At 36.7% G+C, this 15,305-nt stretch overlaps 1 protein-coding gene across 7 annotated transcripts in view; it reads right to left on the bottom strand.

Moving 5' to 3' along the window:
- The window catches only part of Larp4b (La ribonucleoprotein 4B), a 91,939-nt gene that overhangs the window by 21,438 nt on the left and 55,196 nt on the right, over window positions 1-15,305 (bottom strand). For 5 of the 7 annotated variants that reach the window (XM_074056762.1, XM_074056761.1, XM_074056760.1 and 2 more), the window contains exons 6-9: window positions 13,757-13,856; window positions 12,032-12,168; window positions 3,578-3,681; window positions 493-603 (exon numbers count right to left, since the gene is read on the bottom strand). In XM_074056762.1, coding sequence (XP_073912863.1) covers window positions 493-603; window positions 3,578-3,681; window positions 12,032-12,168; window positions 13,757-13,856 — 452 coding nt within the window. The remainder of the gene's footprint in view (window positions 1-492; window positions 604-3,577; window positions 3,682-12,031; window positions 12,169-13,756; window positions 13,857-15,305) is intronic. The other 2 variants (XM_020160914.2, XM_020160911.2) reach the window with 1 other exon arrangement.

Genomic DNA, 15,305 nt, shown 5'->3' with positions numbered 1-15,305 from the left:
TTTTCTCCTTTTATTAAACTAAACCTATTTTTTCAGGTTTTTGTGTTTTCTCTTTCTGAACATCTATGTGGATCATTTAGCATTTTACACTGTTCATTTGCTTCCCATAAACAAGATGCCTCCATTAAGAACAATGAAACAAGTATCTCATCTCCTTCTGTCCCAATACCTTTAAAAGCATCTTGCAACACAATGATGCCCACTCAAAGATGGTTAGCTTCAAATTTCTCAAACAGTGAAACCTTTCTCTACCCAGATATAACACCAGAAATGACTTTCCCAGGCTGCTTGTCTTACGATGTCCTTAAAAACTAATGTCACATGCTTTCTATACTGCTACAAAAACAAGCCCATTGACTCAATTTTCTTTGTACTTTATATTCAAACTCAGCATACAAAAATGATCTCAATGCCCAAATTTGTTCTCACTATGTAGTAACATTAAACATTGTGAACTACGTGTTTCACAGGGAGGTAGAGGAGAGAACTTACCTGCTGTGCATCAGCTTCTGTTTCAAATGTAATAAACCAATTATCATTATAGGCAAATTCACAGTTTATAAATTTCGGTAAATTACCTCCTTTAAATAGTGCTTCTACTTCCTACAGAAAATAGAAAAGTTAGACATGAATTCAACTATACCACTTTTTATCCTCACCAAACTAAAATGAAAAACGAGTCCTTTGAAAGGAACTTATCCTTAAACAGAGTCCAACATGCTATGATGTCTAGGAAATCTTTTTCCAAAAAGGTTCAGTGCAGCTCCCAGGAGTAAGATCACAGTGCCACAGGAAAAATACAACTCTATAATTTATTGACAGCTTTCCCTACTCCCAAGATACCACTAAGCTGAATTAATGTGAAAAGTAACATGCCATTTTACCACTAGTCTGATACTTACACAACTAAAAAAAAAAAAAAAATTAGCTGAACTTTTGCTTCTGGTCAAGATGAACTAGATTTACTGATCCACGTTACAAAATTAAAAACCACAGAAAACATGTGAAATAAGGGTTTTCAGATAGCAGTCATCAGGCAATCTAGGAGGGTGGTCCCTAAGAGAGGAAATATGAGCAAGGTGAGCCACGGAGTGTCCAGCTTTCCAGGTTCAGGGCCCTGAAATAGTGAATGGAGACTCCAGTGCTCCGTGGAACAGTGGAGCATATACGCATGCACACCTCCTCCCCCCAGCCAGGTTCTTAGCCGGAGGAGCTTACTGGGCAGGGAACAGTTTGTCATCCCAGCTGCCACAGTGGGAAATTCTCAGGACACAAAGTATTGCCTCAATAGTCAGGAAAAGTAAACCCTGGGGCTGCTCTGATTCTACCCAACAACTATTCCTTAGGGACTAAGCTAGTTAGTGCCAAGTCACTTTGCGGGAGGGGCTTCATTGTTTTGCCTTGAGTTTCTGGGTTCAAAGGACTCTCCTGCCTCAGCCTCCTAAGCAGGGACTACAGGACATGCCACCACAAAACCAAACCCAACAATATTATAAGAATGGAGAGCTAGTAGAGTGCTCAAGTGGTAGAGTGCCTGCCAAGAGTAAGGCCCTGAGTGCAAACCCCAGTATCAACAAAAGAAAAAGAATATTTTCAGTACCCAGTAATGTAAAATTCAAAATGCCTGCTATTCACTCAAAAATTACCAAATATGCAAAGAAATGGAAAAAATATAACCTATTATGTGAAGGATCAAAGTAAACCTAGATACAGATCTAGGATTAGTAGACAAGGATACTGAATATATATTCTATAGTTCAAAAAAACAACAAAAAAAAAACAAAAACCTGACAATGCCCAACAGAGATATTAGAAGAATTTTTAAAAGGCCCAAATTAAAGTTATGGAGATTAAAAGCACAAAGTCTGAAGTGAAAAGTTCACTCAAGAGGACTAATAGGTAGTCTGACACTTTCTAAAGAAAAGAGCAGAAGGGAAAAAAATTAAATAATGGTTCAAGGAACCTTAAGTACAGGATATGTGAAAGCTATACAAAGGCACCCTGCAATTAAATTGCTTAATACCAGTGGTAAAATCTTCAAAGCAGCCAGAGAAAGACTTGTCACATATCAAAGAACAAAGATAAAAATGTTTCTGATTCATCATCAGAAACAATGCAGACCATAAGAGAGTAGAATGGCATCTTTAAAATATAGAGGAAAAAACTTGCCAATCTAGAACCTATTACCCATGAAAAGTATCTTGCATAAATGAGTCCAAGTCAAAGATTTTCTCAAACATACAACTGCTTAAAAAGTTCATTACTGGGCTGGTGGAGTGGCTCAAGTGGCAGAGTGCCTGCCTAGCAAGCATTAGGCCGAGTTCAGACCCTAGTACTCCCGAAAAAACAAAAACAAACAAAAAAACAAAAAGAAGACAAGGGGAAGGAAGGGAGGGTTCTTTTAGAGTTCCCCAAATATGTAGGTACTATTTTCTGAAGTGGTCAATAACTGATCTGATGAGCTAAATTTCCAACACCTTCTACAAGGTATCTTGAGACGTAACTATCAGTGTCTTAACTACATAGTGCAACTTTGTTTAAGCATTTGAACACAAATTGTTCAATTTGTAATGCAACTTACAAGACTGCTCTTCATTATTTTTTTTTATTGGTGGTACTGAGGTTTGAATTCAGGTCTGGGTGTCAAGCTTTGTCTGGAGTTACCCTCAAATCAAGACCCTCGTGCCTATGCCTCTGCATAGCTGAGACCACAGGCACACACCACCATGTGGGGTGATTATTATTATTACTATTATTATTATTATTATTTTGTGTGTGTGTGAGAGAGAGAGAGAGACTGGGTTTGAACTTAGGGCTTCACATTTGCAAAGCAAGGACTCTATGGCTTGAGTCAAACCTTTAGTCCATTCACTCTGGTTATTTTGTAGATGGGGTAACGTGAACTATTTGCAGGAGCTGGCCTTGTACCATGGTCCTCCTAATCTCAGTCTCCCAAGTAGCTAGGATTACGGATGTAAGCCACTGGCATCTGGTGAGGCCATTATTCTTAAACTATCAAATACTATGGGTCCCTAAGATTATTGCCCCAAGCTATAGACTATCTAAGGATGATCACCAGATCCCATTTTCACATACACATATGAGTGCCTTTTTACTCTGAAGACATTTGCACTGATGGTGGAAAATCACTGGCAAGTAAAAGAGTGGGTATTACAGCTTGAATCCAGCAGCAACCACAATGGTGCTCAGGAATTTCTTTACAACACCATCTTGTCATATAAATGTTTTGAAAAGTTACTTCTCATAAAAATGCCCTTTACCTTAATTTTAGGATTTACCACTTTTATTTCTTAATGAATATTTAAACCTTTTCTCATTTTCAACTTCTGAATATCGAAACATACAAACTCTTACTATCTTTTAATGCAAAATGTGTAAAGGAGTCCTGAGACCAAAAGGTGGGAGTCCATGCTGTAACTATCAGAGTGTATAAATCCTGGGGAAAGTGCTATTTCTTCTTAAAAATAAACCCTCTAAAAAACACAGACTGAAAAACATCAAAATCAACAAAAACTCAGAAAATGTTCTAGTACCCATTAGTGGAAAAATTACTTACTTCCACAGGGGTAGATTCCGATATTTCACGCAATATTACTATGCAACGATTTTGATTTGGCCTTACTTTTTCTCCCTTTTCATCCACTTGGACTAAAGGTAAAGCTGTAAAGAGAAGAAAAATAAATGGTAAAACTCAAATATTACATAATATTCCAATGGAATGTGTTACACTGTACTATTAAACAGATGGAAGAAGTCCATATACAATAGCAAACTATCAAAAAAAATTTTTGTTTTTGGTGAGTCTGGGGTTTGAGCTCAGGGCTTCACACTTGCAAAGCAGGCGCCCTACTGCTTGAATCACACTTTCAGTCCATTTTGCTTTAGTTGTTTTGGACAGGGGGTCTTGAGATCTAGTTGCCTGGGCTGGCCTCCTCCTGATTTCAAGTTGCACAAGTAGCTAGGATTGCAGGCCACTGGCGCCCAGGTATATGGAAAGTTTTGATACTATATAACACAAGCTATAAAAAGCTTTAAAACAATCTTGCATGTTAAAATTTTCAAAACTAAACAGTGAAATTTAAAAAGTACTGCAAGAACTATTATATGCAACACTTTGAAACAAAGGTTCTAAAAAGCTCAAATAATGGAATTACATTAAAACACAGGGTCAATGGCTTTCTCCTTTCTACAAGTCCCTACAATGAAATAATTTCATCTTATAACTATTTTACTTTTGTTATATTAAGATTCCCAGGAAGTTCCCACATATTCTTCACCCACTTCTCCCTAACAATATTATCTTATGTAACTATAGTACATTGTCTGCAAAAAGATGATGATATTGGTACAATATTAGTAATTCAGGAAAGGGCTGATTTCAGACTTCACCAGTTTTTATGAGAGCCCTTTTCTGTTAAGTTTCTGGTTTGACATCACTTTACTACGAAACTGTCATGTGCAGATTTGAATTATAATAGCATGTTATGATCACGATCAAGGTTCAGAGGTATCCATCATGTAAAGACACAAATCACCAATATCAGAAATGGCCTACCAACATTAATGGATAAGGAATATTATAAAAATTTCACACTAATAAGTTTGTCAGCTCACATGAAAAGCAGCATTCTTTAAAACACACAAACTACTGAAGGAGGAAAGAAATAGTGGAATAAACCTATATCTATGACTGAGATGGAAGGTGAAGTTAAAAATCTTCCCACAAAAAAAACCTCACAGCCCACACAGTTTCACTGGAGAATTCTATCAAACTTTTAGGTAAAAAATAACGAATTCTACAGAATAAGCTACTCTGGAAAATAAGTTTCCAATTCATTAAAAGACAGAATTTCCCTGATACCCAAAATAAACAAAGTCATTACAAGAGAAACTACAGACTAGTATTTCTCATTTATACAGATGCAAAAACTCCTACTGATTTTTGGCAAGTTAAATCCAAGGATACAAAAAAATGTACTCAATCATGACAAATGGGTTTAATTTCAGTAAGGCAATGTTGGCTTACCAACTGAAAATCAAGCAATCTTAAACTATGATAATAAAGGATTGAAAAACAAAAAAATTATACAATCATCTAATAGATGTAGAAAAACTGACAAATTCAACATTTACTTTTGAAAATTACTTTTAAAAACCTTCAGCAATTCAGGCAGAGCTGGAACTTCCTCAACCAGATGAATGTCACTTACAGAAAACCTATGGCTAGCAATCACACGTAATGCTGGAAGGCTAAGTGATTTTTCCCACATCAGAAACAACATTTTACTAGACAGTGCAATAATGCAAGTGCTAGAAATGAAAGGCACCCACATTGCTATAAATAGGCTTTCACAAACAGCATGCTTATCTATGCACAAATCTAACATAAGTTCCATAAAAAAAAAACTAGAATTGGGTTTAATTAGGCTTTAGCAAACAAAATTTGTAAAAATTAGCTGTACTTCTAAATATACACACAAGAAATTGAAATAAAAATATTATTTACAATAGCATAAAAGATGTGACGTTCTCAGTTATAAATCTAAAAACAGCTATGAAAGACTCATGTACTGAAAACTGCAAAACACTGCTAGGGACATTTTAAAAGACCTAAGTAAATGAACTATGTGTTTATGGGTTGAAAAACTCCAATACTGTCAATTTTCAAGCAAATTGATACAAATGAGGTAATCTCAATAAAAATCTCAACAAGCTTTTGAAAAATTACACTGTTGATTTTAAAATTCGGACAGAAATACAAAGCATTTGGAAAAGTCAAAACAAAGCTGATGATTTTGCTTCTACTTTAAGATTTATAAAATGAAAGCAAAAAGACACTGTAGCATTGGCATAATAGCAGACAAGTAAATCAATGAAACAGAACACAGGGCGCAGAGCTAAACAAACACATGTCTGAGCAAATAACTGATTGTGACCAAGACACAAAAGCAATGCAGCCGAGAAAGTTTTTCAACAAAAGGTGCTAGAACAGTTGAATGTCTGACTGGTACCACATACGGAATACAGAAATTAACAAATCTAAAACCTAAAACTATAAAACTTTCCAGCCTTTGACTGTGCAAAAAATTTCTTAATTACAACTCCAAAATCAAGATCTATAGGAGAAAAAACTTCATATACTGCTGCTCCTCAAATGATACTGTTAGGAGAACAACAGTATTTGTATTTTCACCTCATGTCTGATAAGGGCTCATATCCACATTTTATGTATGAAATGCATTTAAAAATATATATAAACACCAGGTGTAGAGGTTCATGCCTGCATCTCTGTACTCAAGACAATTGCAAACTGGAGGCCAGCCTGGACTACATAGTGAGTTCAAGGCCACCATGGCTTGAACAAAAAACCTGGCTCAACAAACAAGGGAGGTATGAGGATAGGTAAGACACCAAAAAAACTAGATAGCATTTGTTGCCCTCGACGCAGAGAAACTAAAGCAGATACTTTAAAGCGACAGAGGCCAATAGGAGAAGGGGACCAGGAACTAGAGAAAAGGTGTTTGAGAAGAATTAATTTAGAAGGTAACACACATGTACAGGAAATCAATGCATGTCAACTCCCTGTATAGCTATCCTTATCTCAACTAGCAAAAACCCTTGGTCCTTCCTATTATTGCTTATACTCTCTCTTCAACAAAATTAGAGATAAGGGCAAAACAGTTTCTGCCTGGTAGCAAGGAGGGGTAAGGGGGGAAGAGGGAGAGGGTAGGGGGAAGTGGGGAGAAATGACCCAAACATTATATGCATATATGAATAAAAGAAAAAAAATTTCAATACATACACTTTATTATACTTATAGCTGAAGAGTCTAGAACATTTTTTCTAAAATGATTTAACTCTCCACACAGTTTCATGAATGTCTAGATTTAATTTTCAAAGTTTTTAATCTGTAGTGAAGTAAAATTGACAAATAAAAATTCTGGGGTTTTAAGGGGAAAAAAAAAAAACCTGGCTCAAAAAAACCCCAAAGAACAGGTACTAGAGAAAAGGTTAGATCAAAAAAGAGTTAACCTAGAAGGTAACACCCACGCACAGGAAATCAATGTGAGTCAATGCCCTGTATAGCTATCCTTATCTCAACCAGCAAAAACTCTTGTTCCTTCCTATTATTGCTTATACTCTCTCTACAACAAAATTAGAAATAAGGGCAAAATAGTTTCTGCTGGGTATTGCGGGGGGAGAGGGAGGGGGCGGAGTGGGTGGTAAGGGAGGGGGTGGGGGCAGTGGGGAGAAATGAACCAATCCTTGTATGCACATATGAATAATAAAAGAAAAAAGAAAAAAAAAAAACCCAAAAATAATCCCCCCACATAAGCATCTTTGACAAAATGACAATAACTGGGCATCCACATGAAACAAAACAAAACAAAAAAAACCCAAAAAGCACACAGACACGGATCATTGATTTGTCACAAAAAACTAAGTCAAAATGGACCATAAACTGGGGGCATGGCTCAAGTGGTAGAGCACTTGCTTAGCAAGCATGAGTTCCAAAGTTCAAACCCCAGTATCACAAGAAAGAAAAAACAAGGGGAGAGGGGAACCACAAACCTAAATGTAAAATGCAAAACCATAAAATTCTTCAAAGAAAACACAGGAGAAATCTACTGCAACTGAAATAAAGAATTGATAGGATGAACTTCATTAAAATCTGAAACTTTTGCTCTGTAAAAGACAGTGACAAGAGTGGGAAAATGCAAGGTATACAATGGGAGCAAATATTTGCAAAAGACACATCTGATAAAAGGCTATTTAACAAAATATAGAATGAACTCAAAGCTCAACAAATGAGTTGAAATTTCTCTCTACACAAAAACCTGTACACAGATCTTTATAGCAGTCTACTTATAATTGCCCAAACTTGGAAGACTCATGGGTGTAACATGTCAAAACTTATCAATACACATCTTAAAGCATATGTAATTTAAGTAAATTCTACCTTAATAAAACAAACACCAGTGAAGTCCTCCATGTCTCTCCCTCCCCCAATTCATCTGCCCCTATAATATTTATACTGAATCAGGGGTTTCATTCCTATTCCTGTTTTTATACCATTACTATGTAAAACAGAATCTATGAAAAACACAGTTCTGTTTTACACATATTCAACCTTTAGATGCCTGATTTTAGCTTGCAAATATTTGGAAATAAGGTTTAAATTTTATTCTGGTTGAACTGTTTGAAAAAGGGGTGAGAAGGGTGAGGGGGAATGGAAATAAAATGGGAGAGTAAACTTGTTCAAGGTACACTGTATGTATGTATGTAATTATCACAGTGAAATCCCCCCAAATTATTAATGTATGTTAATTAAAAAAAGAAACAAAACAAGCAACTACACTGAAATTTCACTTATCCCAGATGGAATGGCAATCAACAGGAAGACAAACAATACACGCTGGCAAGGATGTGGGGAAGAAGGAGCCTCATGCACCGCTGGTAGAATGTGAACTAGGGCAACCACTCTGGAAATCAGTATGGAGGCTCCTCAAAAACTAAATACAGAGCTACCTTATAATGCTGCCACACCACCCTTGGGCATATATCTGAAGGAGAGTAAATCAACATACAAGAGAGACACCCGTACAGCCACATTCACTGCAGCTCTGTTCACTATGGCCAAGCTGCAGAATCAGCCAAGGTGTCAAACAACAGATGAATGGATAAAGAAAATATGGTGTTACGTGTATACCATGAAGAAAAATGAAATTATGTCATTTGCAGGAAAGTGGATAGAATTGGAGATAATCATGTTGAGCAAGATAAGCCAAGCTCAAAAAGCCAAATATCTCATGTTTCTACTCATTTTTGGAGTTCAGACCCAAAATGATGATGATAAGAATCGTAAGTTCTCTCTCAGATGCGGATATTAGATCAAGAGCAAACACAACAAGGGGATTGGACTTTGATCACATGATGAGGTGAGAACACACAAGGAAGGTATGAGGATAGATAAGACACCAAAAAAACTAGATAGCATTTGTTGCCCTCAACGAAGAGAAACTAAAGCAACTGAGGCCAATAGGAGAAGGGGACCAGGAACTAGAGAAAAGGTGAGATCAAAAAGAATTAACCTAGAAGGTAACACACATGCACAGGAAATCAATGCGAGTCAACTCCCTGTGTAGCTATTCTTATCTCAACCAGCAAAAACCCTTGTTCCTTCCTATTATTGCTTATACTCTCTCTTCAACAAAATTAGAGAGAAGGGCAGAAGGGCAGAATACTTTCTGCCTGGTAATGAGAGGTAAGGAAGGGGGTGGGGAGAAGGGGGAAGAAATGACCCAAATAATGTATGCACATATGAATATTAAAAATTAAAAAAGAAGACTGGGTCATGAAGGTAAAGGAGGGGTTCAGTGGGAGAGAGGAGGAAAGGAAAGGATGCTGGGGGTGAAGAGGACCAAAGTACTTTTATATATATATGTATATGTGTGCACCTGAAGATACAAAGACAGCATGGTGAAACTCACCAAACACTGTCTGAAAAAGGAACTGGGGGTGGCTTAAGGGACTATAATGAAGGGATGAGCTTGCTTCAAGTACACTGAACACAACTATGGATTATCACAACGAAACACCCTCATATTATACATGGATGCTACTTAAAACTAAAAAAAAATTAATCTGGTTGAAAATATATAGATCTAGCTCATTTATAATATATACGGTATAAACACAACACAAAGTATTTCTTTTATTTCTTTTTTCTTGGTACTGTGGTTTGAATTCTGTGCCTCATGCTTGCCAGGCAAGAACTCTACTGCTTTAGTCATGTCCCCTAGTCCCTCCACCCCCACCTGGTTTAGTTATTTTTCAGATAAGGTCTAGAGTTTTAACCAAGAGCCGATACTGTCCACATAGCTGGGATTACAATTATGAGTGCATACTACCATGCCTGGCCTATTGACTGAGACTGGGGTGGGGGTGGGGTCCTGTTAATTTTTTACCCACTATTCTCCACATCTCCAGAATAGCTGGGATTACAGATAGGTACTACCCACTCTTGGCACAAAGTACTTCTGATGACGAATATTTTAAGTTTTTTTGAATTGGCAACTTTAGTGGTACTGGGAATAAAATAAAGCATTTGAATCAGATATACTGTGATATACACTACAGATGTGTTACGATAGTCTAGAAATGTAATTTACCCTCAAATCAAGCTACATTATTAAAATGAAAATAAAATACTTATCAAGTATCTACTGTTTAGATACTGTGCTTGTACTGACTTTGTTAAGTATATTGGGATGGGGATAAGATTTAGATATGAGATGAAAACCATGTCCAGAAGGCTTATTTACATCATCCTCTTTAGAACTATGTTCTGATCACACAAATTATTATATATGAACATATAGTTCTTTTGGTTCAAAAAATAAGTGAAAAAAGACTATTTGATACTAAAGTGCTAAATTGATGGGTAAACAGTCACATTAAAGAGCCATCCATAAGTAAAGTCCTGGGGAAGAGTAAGTACAGCTGGTGTGGGGATGGGAGACAAAAGTCATCCACAGATAAACTAGCTTTCTTAAGCAACCACAATGAGCAATTAAGCATCCCCATAGTATGCATGACTCCTAGCCAGCAAGAATCAACTGTGAAATTATCTTCAATGGAGCAGCAAAGTATTCAAGGCATGTCTGTAAGGAATAACTACATGTGGCTTTTTAAAGTATTATCAAGGGCTGGGGATGTAGCCCAGTGATTCAATTTTTGCCTAGCATGCAAGAGGCTCTGGGTTTGATCTCCAGTACCGCAAACAAACAAAGACGAATTACCAAAGACTTTTTAACAGAGTAGAGTAAAAAAAAGTTGCTGACCTTGTAAAGTATGTCAGATGGAACCAAACTCAACTAATACAAAAAAAAAAAAAATAGGTTTCTATTCTAAAGACACTGGAAAGTTAAAACACCACCTTGGGAAATGGTGGTACAATGTTCAGAATTCACAGTTAATAGGGATTATGTCTGCCAGTTCCTCCCATTTTTACATAGGACCAGAAAAACAGAAGACAATTATTTGTGACTAAAAAAATCCAACAATAAGTATTAAGGAAAGATGTTCACCTTTTTATACTACTAAATGCATACAACAACAAAAATATGTGCACTGACTGTGTCACTAATACACTGGACCAGGGACAATGTGGAAACACCTCTACAAAAAAGGCATCATAGTGAGAGGAATGAGGCTTAATTCAGCCACCATATAATTCACACTGTGTTCTTTTACCCACCAGAGTTGTACCGGAAACCCACATCAACATCAAGCAGTGAAGGGATAGGTAGGTGAAGCCTTTGGGCAGGCATGGCAAGGGCCAGGCAAACTCTAAGAATGACAGTGGTATCACTGTCCTCACTGTTTTGATGGTTTTACCATGTATCTATGTCAAAACTTATTAAATGTACACTTTAAATATGAACACTTTATATCAATTATACACAAGTAAATCTGTTTTCCTTCTTTAAAAAAAATTAATTAAACAGAAGTTGTAGAAGCCTAGGTCTGCAAAGCAAACTAGGATACAAACTAAAATCGTGATGTAACAGTTAACATTTTAAAGATCTACATTTCCCTTTGAGTTTCTCATGTAACATTTGATATTGCCAAATTTCGAAGAAACAAATAGACTCACAATATCCTTCTAAAGAAGAATGCAATATTTAATCAAACCTTAAGTAAGAAGGTAAAGTTTGAAAGAAACTCCTTTACTGGCAAAAGAAAAAAAAAGATAATTTTTTTTTTTTTTTACTTTAACCACAAATACCATTGTTTATTTTACTTTTCATGACTATAACAGTTGTCTTTAAAATCTCCATTAAAAAGGATTCCTTTACTCCTTCAAATGACCCAAAAATCTGTTACGGATTTCATGACAGATTCAATTTGCCAGCAGGTATCATTTGATGGCTATAGATGTAAGGCTCACATGAAGACAAACAGTGTAGAGACAAGGATCATTCATTTTAAATGATTATTTACTTACATCTTAGCACTTCAACAATCAAATCCACATCAGTACTGAGTTTCTTGATATGGTCAAGGTTAGCTACCGTTGTAATTGGCACATATTGATCACTATCCATCTGCGATATGAGATACATGTCACTAGCAAGATTCTCCCTGTTGAAAGAAAACACCTCTTTTAATTGGTATTTCTTTAAAATGAAGTTTCAGTGATGGCAGTAACAGTTTCACAAAAGATATGAAGGTGGTATGGCACAGCTCTGATGTTAGGTCTATGCCTAAGAGTTAGATCTGAGTCTACACCCCATCTGTTATTTGCTCTCTTTCTGTCTTTAGGTACAATCTTTCAAAGACACTTGGAGAGTGCTGTATACCGAACATTATACAATCACGATTAATGAAAGACTAATTCTTTTAACATGTAGTCATAGCTTATCTTTGTTCTAAATAGAGTTTGTGTAGTTCGTTAAAAACATAACTTTTTTAAAGTAAGGAAATCCAGTTGCATGAATAAGAAATGTAAGAAAAAATATGAAAAAGCTAGGATAAGATCAGTACCCAAAATGCATGCTGTTAAGTCTGGAACACTTGCTAGAGAAGTTGCAAAATCTGGCTCTGGCTTCCTTGCTGCCAGAATTAAAAAGGAAACAGGATCAGTCACTTTACCCCACAGGGTCAAAGGTAAGCCACAAATAATCAGTAATTCAGGCTAAGATGAGCTATTTCCTGGTAGTTTGGCCAAGGATGAATGTTTCTGGTGAATGTTTCTCAGGAAAAAGATAATACATAATACAACGCACAGAGACTTAAAAAAAAAAAAATCTCAACACTAAAACAGGATAATAGGTTCCATAGGATGTCTTCTTACAATGTCCCTCTGAAGACAATTGCAGTGTTCAAAGTGACTGATGTGTGAGAAGGAAATGCTGTTCTGTCCCTTGTCTCAGTTAGCCACTCAGATATGGGTGATTTTGGCTAAACAAGAGTTTGGGAGCGACAGGCAACTGGGTTTTTTAACTTTTGCCACAGTATCTTTTGTTTCTATATTATGCCATTATGCAGTACTCTGTGTTTCCAATTTGTGACAACACAGAAATGGAAGGAAGGCCCAGCTCAGAGCTCCTCCCACATTCACCTCAAGCAGCCCCACTAACTTTGAGGGGCTTTCACCAGACACCTCTGTGAGGCCTTCACGGGTCCAGAGAGTACATGTGAAGAAAACAACACTGATAGAAACTTTAGGTGGCTAACAAGCTATTTTCAAGCTCAAAGAAAATTGCATTTAACCCAATCCCATATGTCCATTTTGTCATTTAATTTTAAAGGCTCTACTAGATTTTTCAACAGAAAAGGTATGATTGGGGGAACACAACTGAGCAGATGAGCGCATATTTTAAGAAGCCCCATGGCCACTTGTTCTCAGACTTCGGTGAGGCTAGGACTCTAAATTCCTCCTGCAGAGACGGAGTCAGTGGCCCAAGTGAGAGCCTTCACGTGTGTCTGTCTAGGAATACAGATAGTGATCATCAAGAGGAATTTGTGGACACAACTCCCCAGAGTTACCACTTACCTGAGGGTTACGATCAATACCAAAAAGCTACTCAATTTCCAAGATTTTTGATTCATAGGCATACATATACAAAAAATAAATATATACTCCTGTGAGAAAAATCACATTTGTAGATAATAACCAATGCATACCAATCTAGATATTACATACTAGAAAAATGACTACCAGTCTTACCTAGATAAGCAGAATTCCAATGTTTTTTTAAGTACTTCACGGGGATCTTCCTGGCTTTCTGGTTGAGACTCATTCCCTCCTATATAAAAGTAAGGATTAACTCAGGAACAAAAAAAAAAAAAAACTTAAATTTTACCAAGCAGGTAATTTGACATGGCAATTCTAGTGTTTTCAATATACATACTAACAAACCTGTACATGTGCACAGAGAATAAGAAAAATGCTATTATTTTACCTACAAGAAAAAAAAACATGCGAAAACAAAAACTCCCCTCCTGTTCCTCTAAACCAAAATCCAACACAGCTTAGAAATAATCTGATTAAGTTTTATTAATCAAGTTTAGCAGAGGCTTTTTATCTCAAAATAATAGGTAGAAGCTTAGTTAATGGCTTGCCTCACTTTGAAAAGGATTTGTAGGTAATCTACAAGCACAAATAATATAAAGGAAAGAATTAAAACAAGGAAAAGATAAAAAGAGGCAAAAAACCAAGGCTGGGGAGCATAACACACAGGCTGTAAGTACTAAGTACTAGATAATTTCTACAGTAGAGCATTAAATGTGTCTTTAAATTTCCGCTAGTCAAGGAGACAGGAGAGGAATTGTCCTGTTACGAAATAAGGACTTAGTATCAAAGGATGCTAAATAAATGAGAACCTCAAAGAACACAAAAGCTCACTCAAAATCCTAGAATGAACTGCTCATGAGAAGACGTAAGGTGGCATGGCAGCTGCACACAGCACAGGCCGTGGATGGGGGGCCTTTAGTGGAGTGAACAAGTTCAGACTAAGACCCCTTGCCATCATCTTGAGTATTCTGGACACAACATAACCAGATACTTTAACAACACTGAGATGAAAGTCAAAGATAAGACAAAGAGTGCTTTGGTATGGTCTTATTTAAATTATTTGTATTTTAGAAGCCAAAGTTAAAGACTATGAAAAATCAAAGATAAAGTAGGGGCTTGTACCCACCACTGACGAATGGATTAAGAAAATGTGGTATCTATACACAATGGAATTCTATGCAGCCACGAAGAAGAATGAAATGTTATCATTTGCTGGTAAATGGATGGAATTGGAGAACATCATTCTGAGTGAGGTTAGCCTGGCCCAAAAGACCAAAAATCGTATGTTCTCCCTCATATGTGGACATTAGATCAAGGGCAAACACAACAAGGGGATTGGACTATGAGCACATGATAAAAGTGAGAGCACACAAGGGAGGGGTGAGGATTGGTAAGACACCTAAAAAAAAACTAGCTAGCATTTGTTGCCCTTAATGCAGAGAAACTAAAGCAGATACCTTAAAGCAACTGAGGCCAATAGGAAAAGGGGAACAGGTACTAGAGAAAAGGTTAGATCAAAAAGAATTAACCTAGAAGGTAACACCCACGCACAGGAAATCAATGTGAGTCAATGCCCTGTATAGCTATCCTTATCTCAACCAGCAAAAACCCTTGTTCCTTCCTATTATTGCTTATACTCTCTCTACAACAAAATTAGAAATAAGGGCAAAATAGTTTCTGCTGGGTATTGGGGGGGGGAGAG

This window comes from Castor canadensis, chromosome 15 (genome assembly GCF_047511655.1).
Source record: "Castor canadensis chromosome 15, mCasCan1.hap1v2, whole genome shotgun sequence".
Taxonomy (NCBI): domain Eukaryota; kingdom Metazoa; phylum Chordata; class Mammalia; order Rodentia; family Castoridae; genus Castor; species Castor canadensis.
The sequence above is the reverse complement of the archived record's forward strand: the minus strand, read 5'-3'. Positions and strand labels throughout refer to the sequence as shown.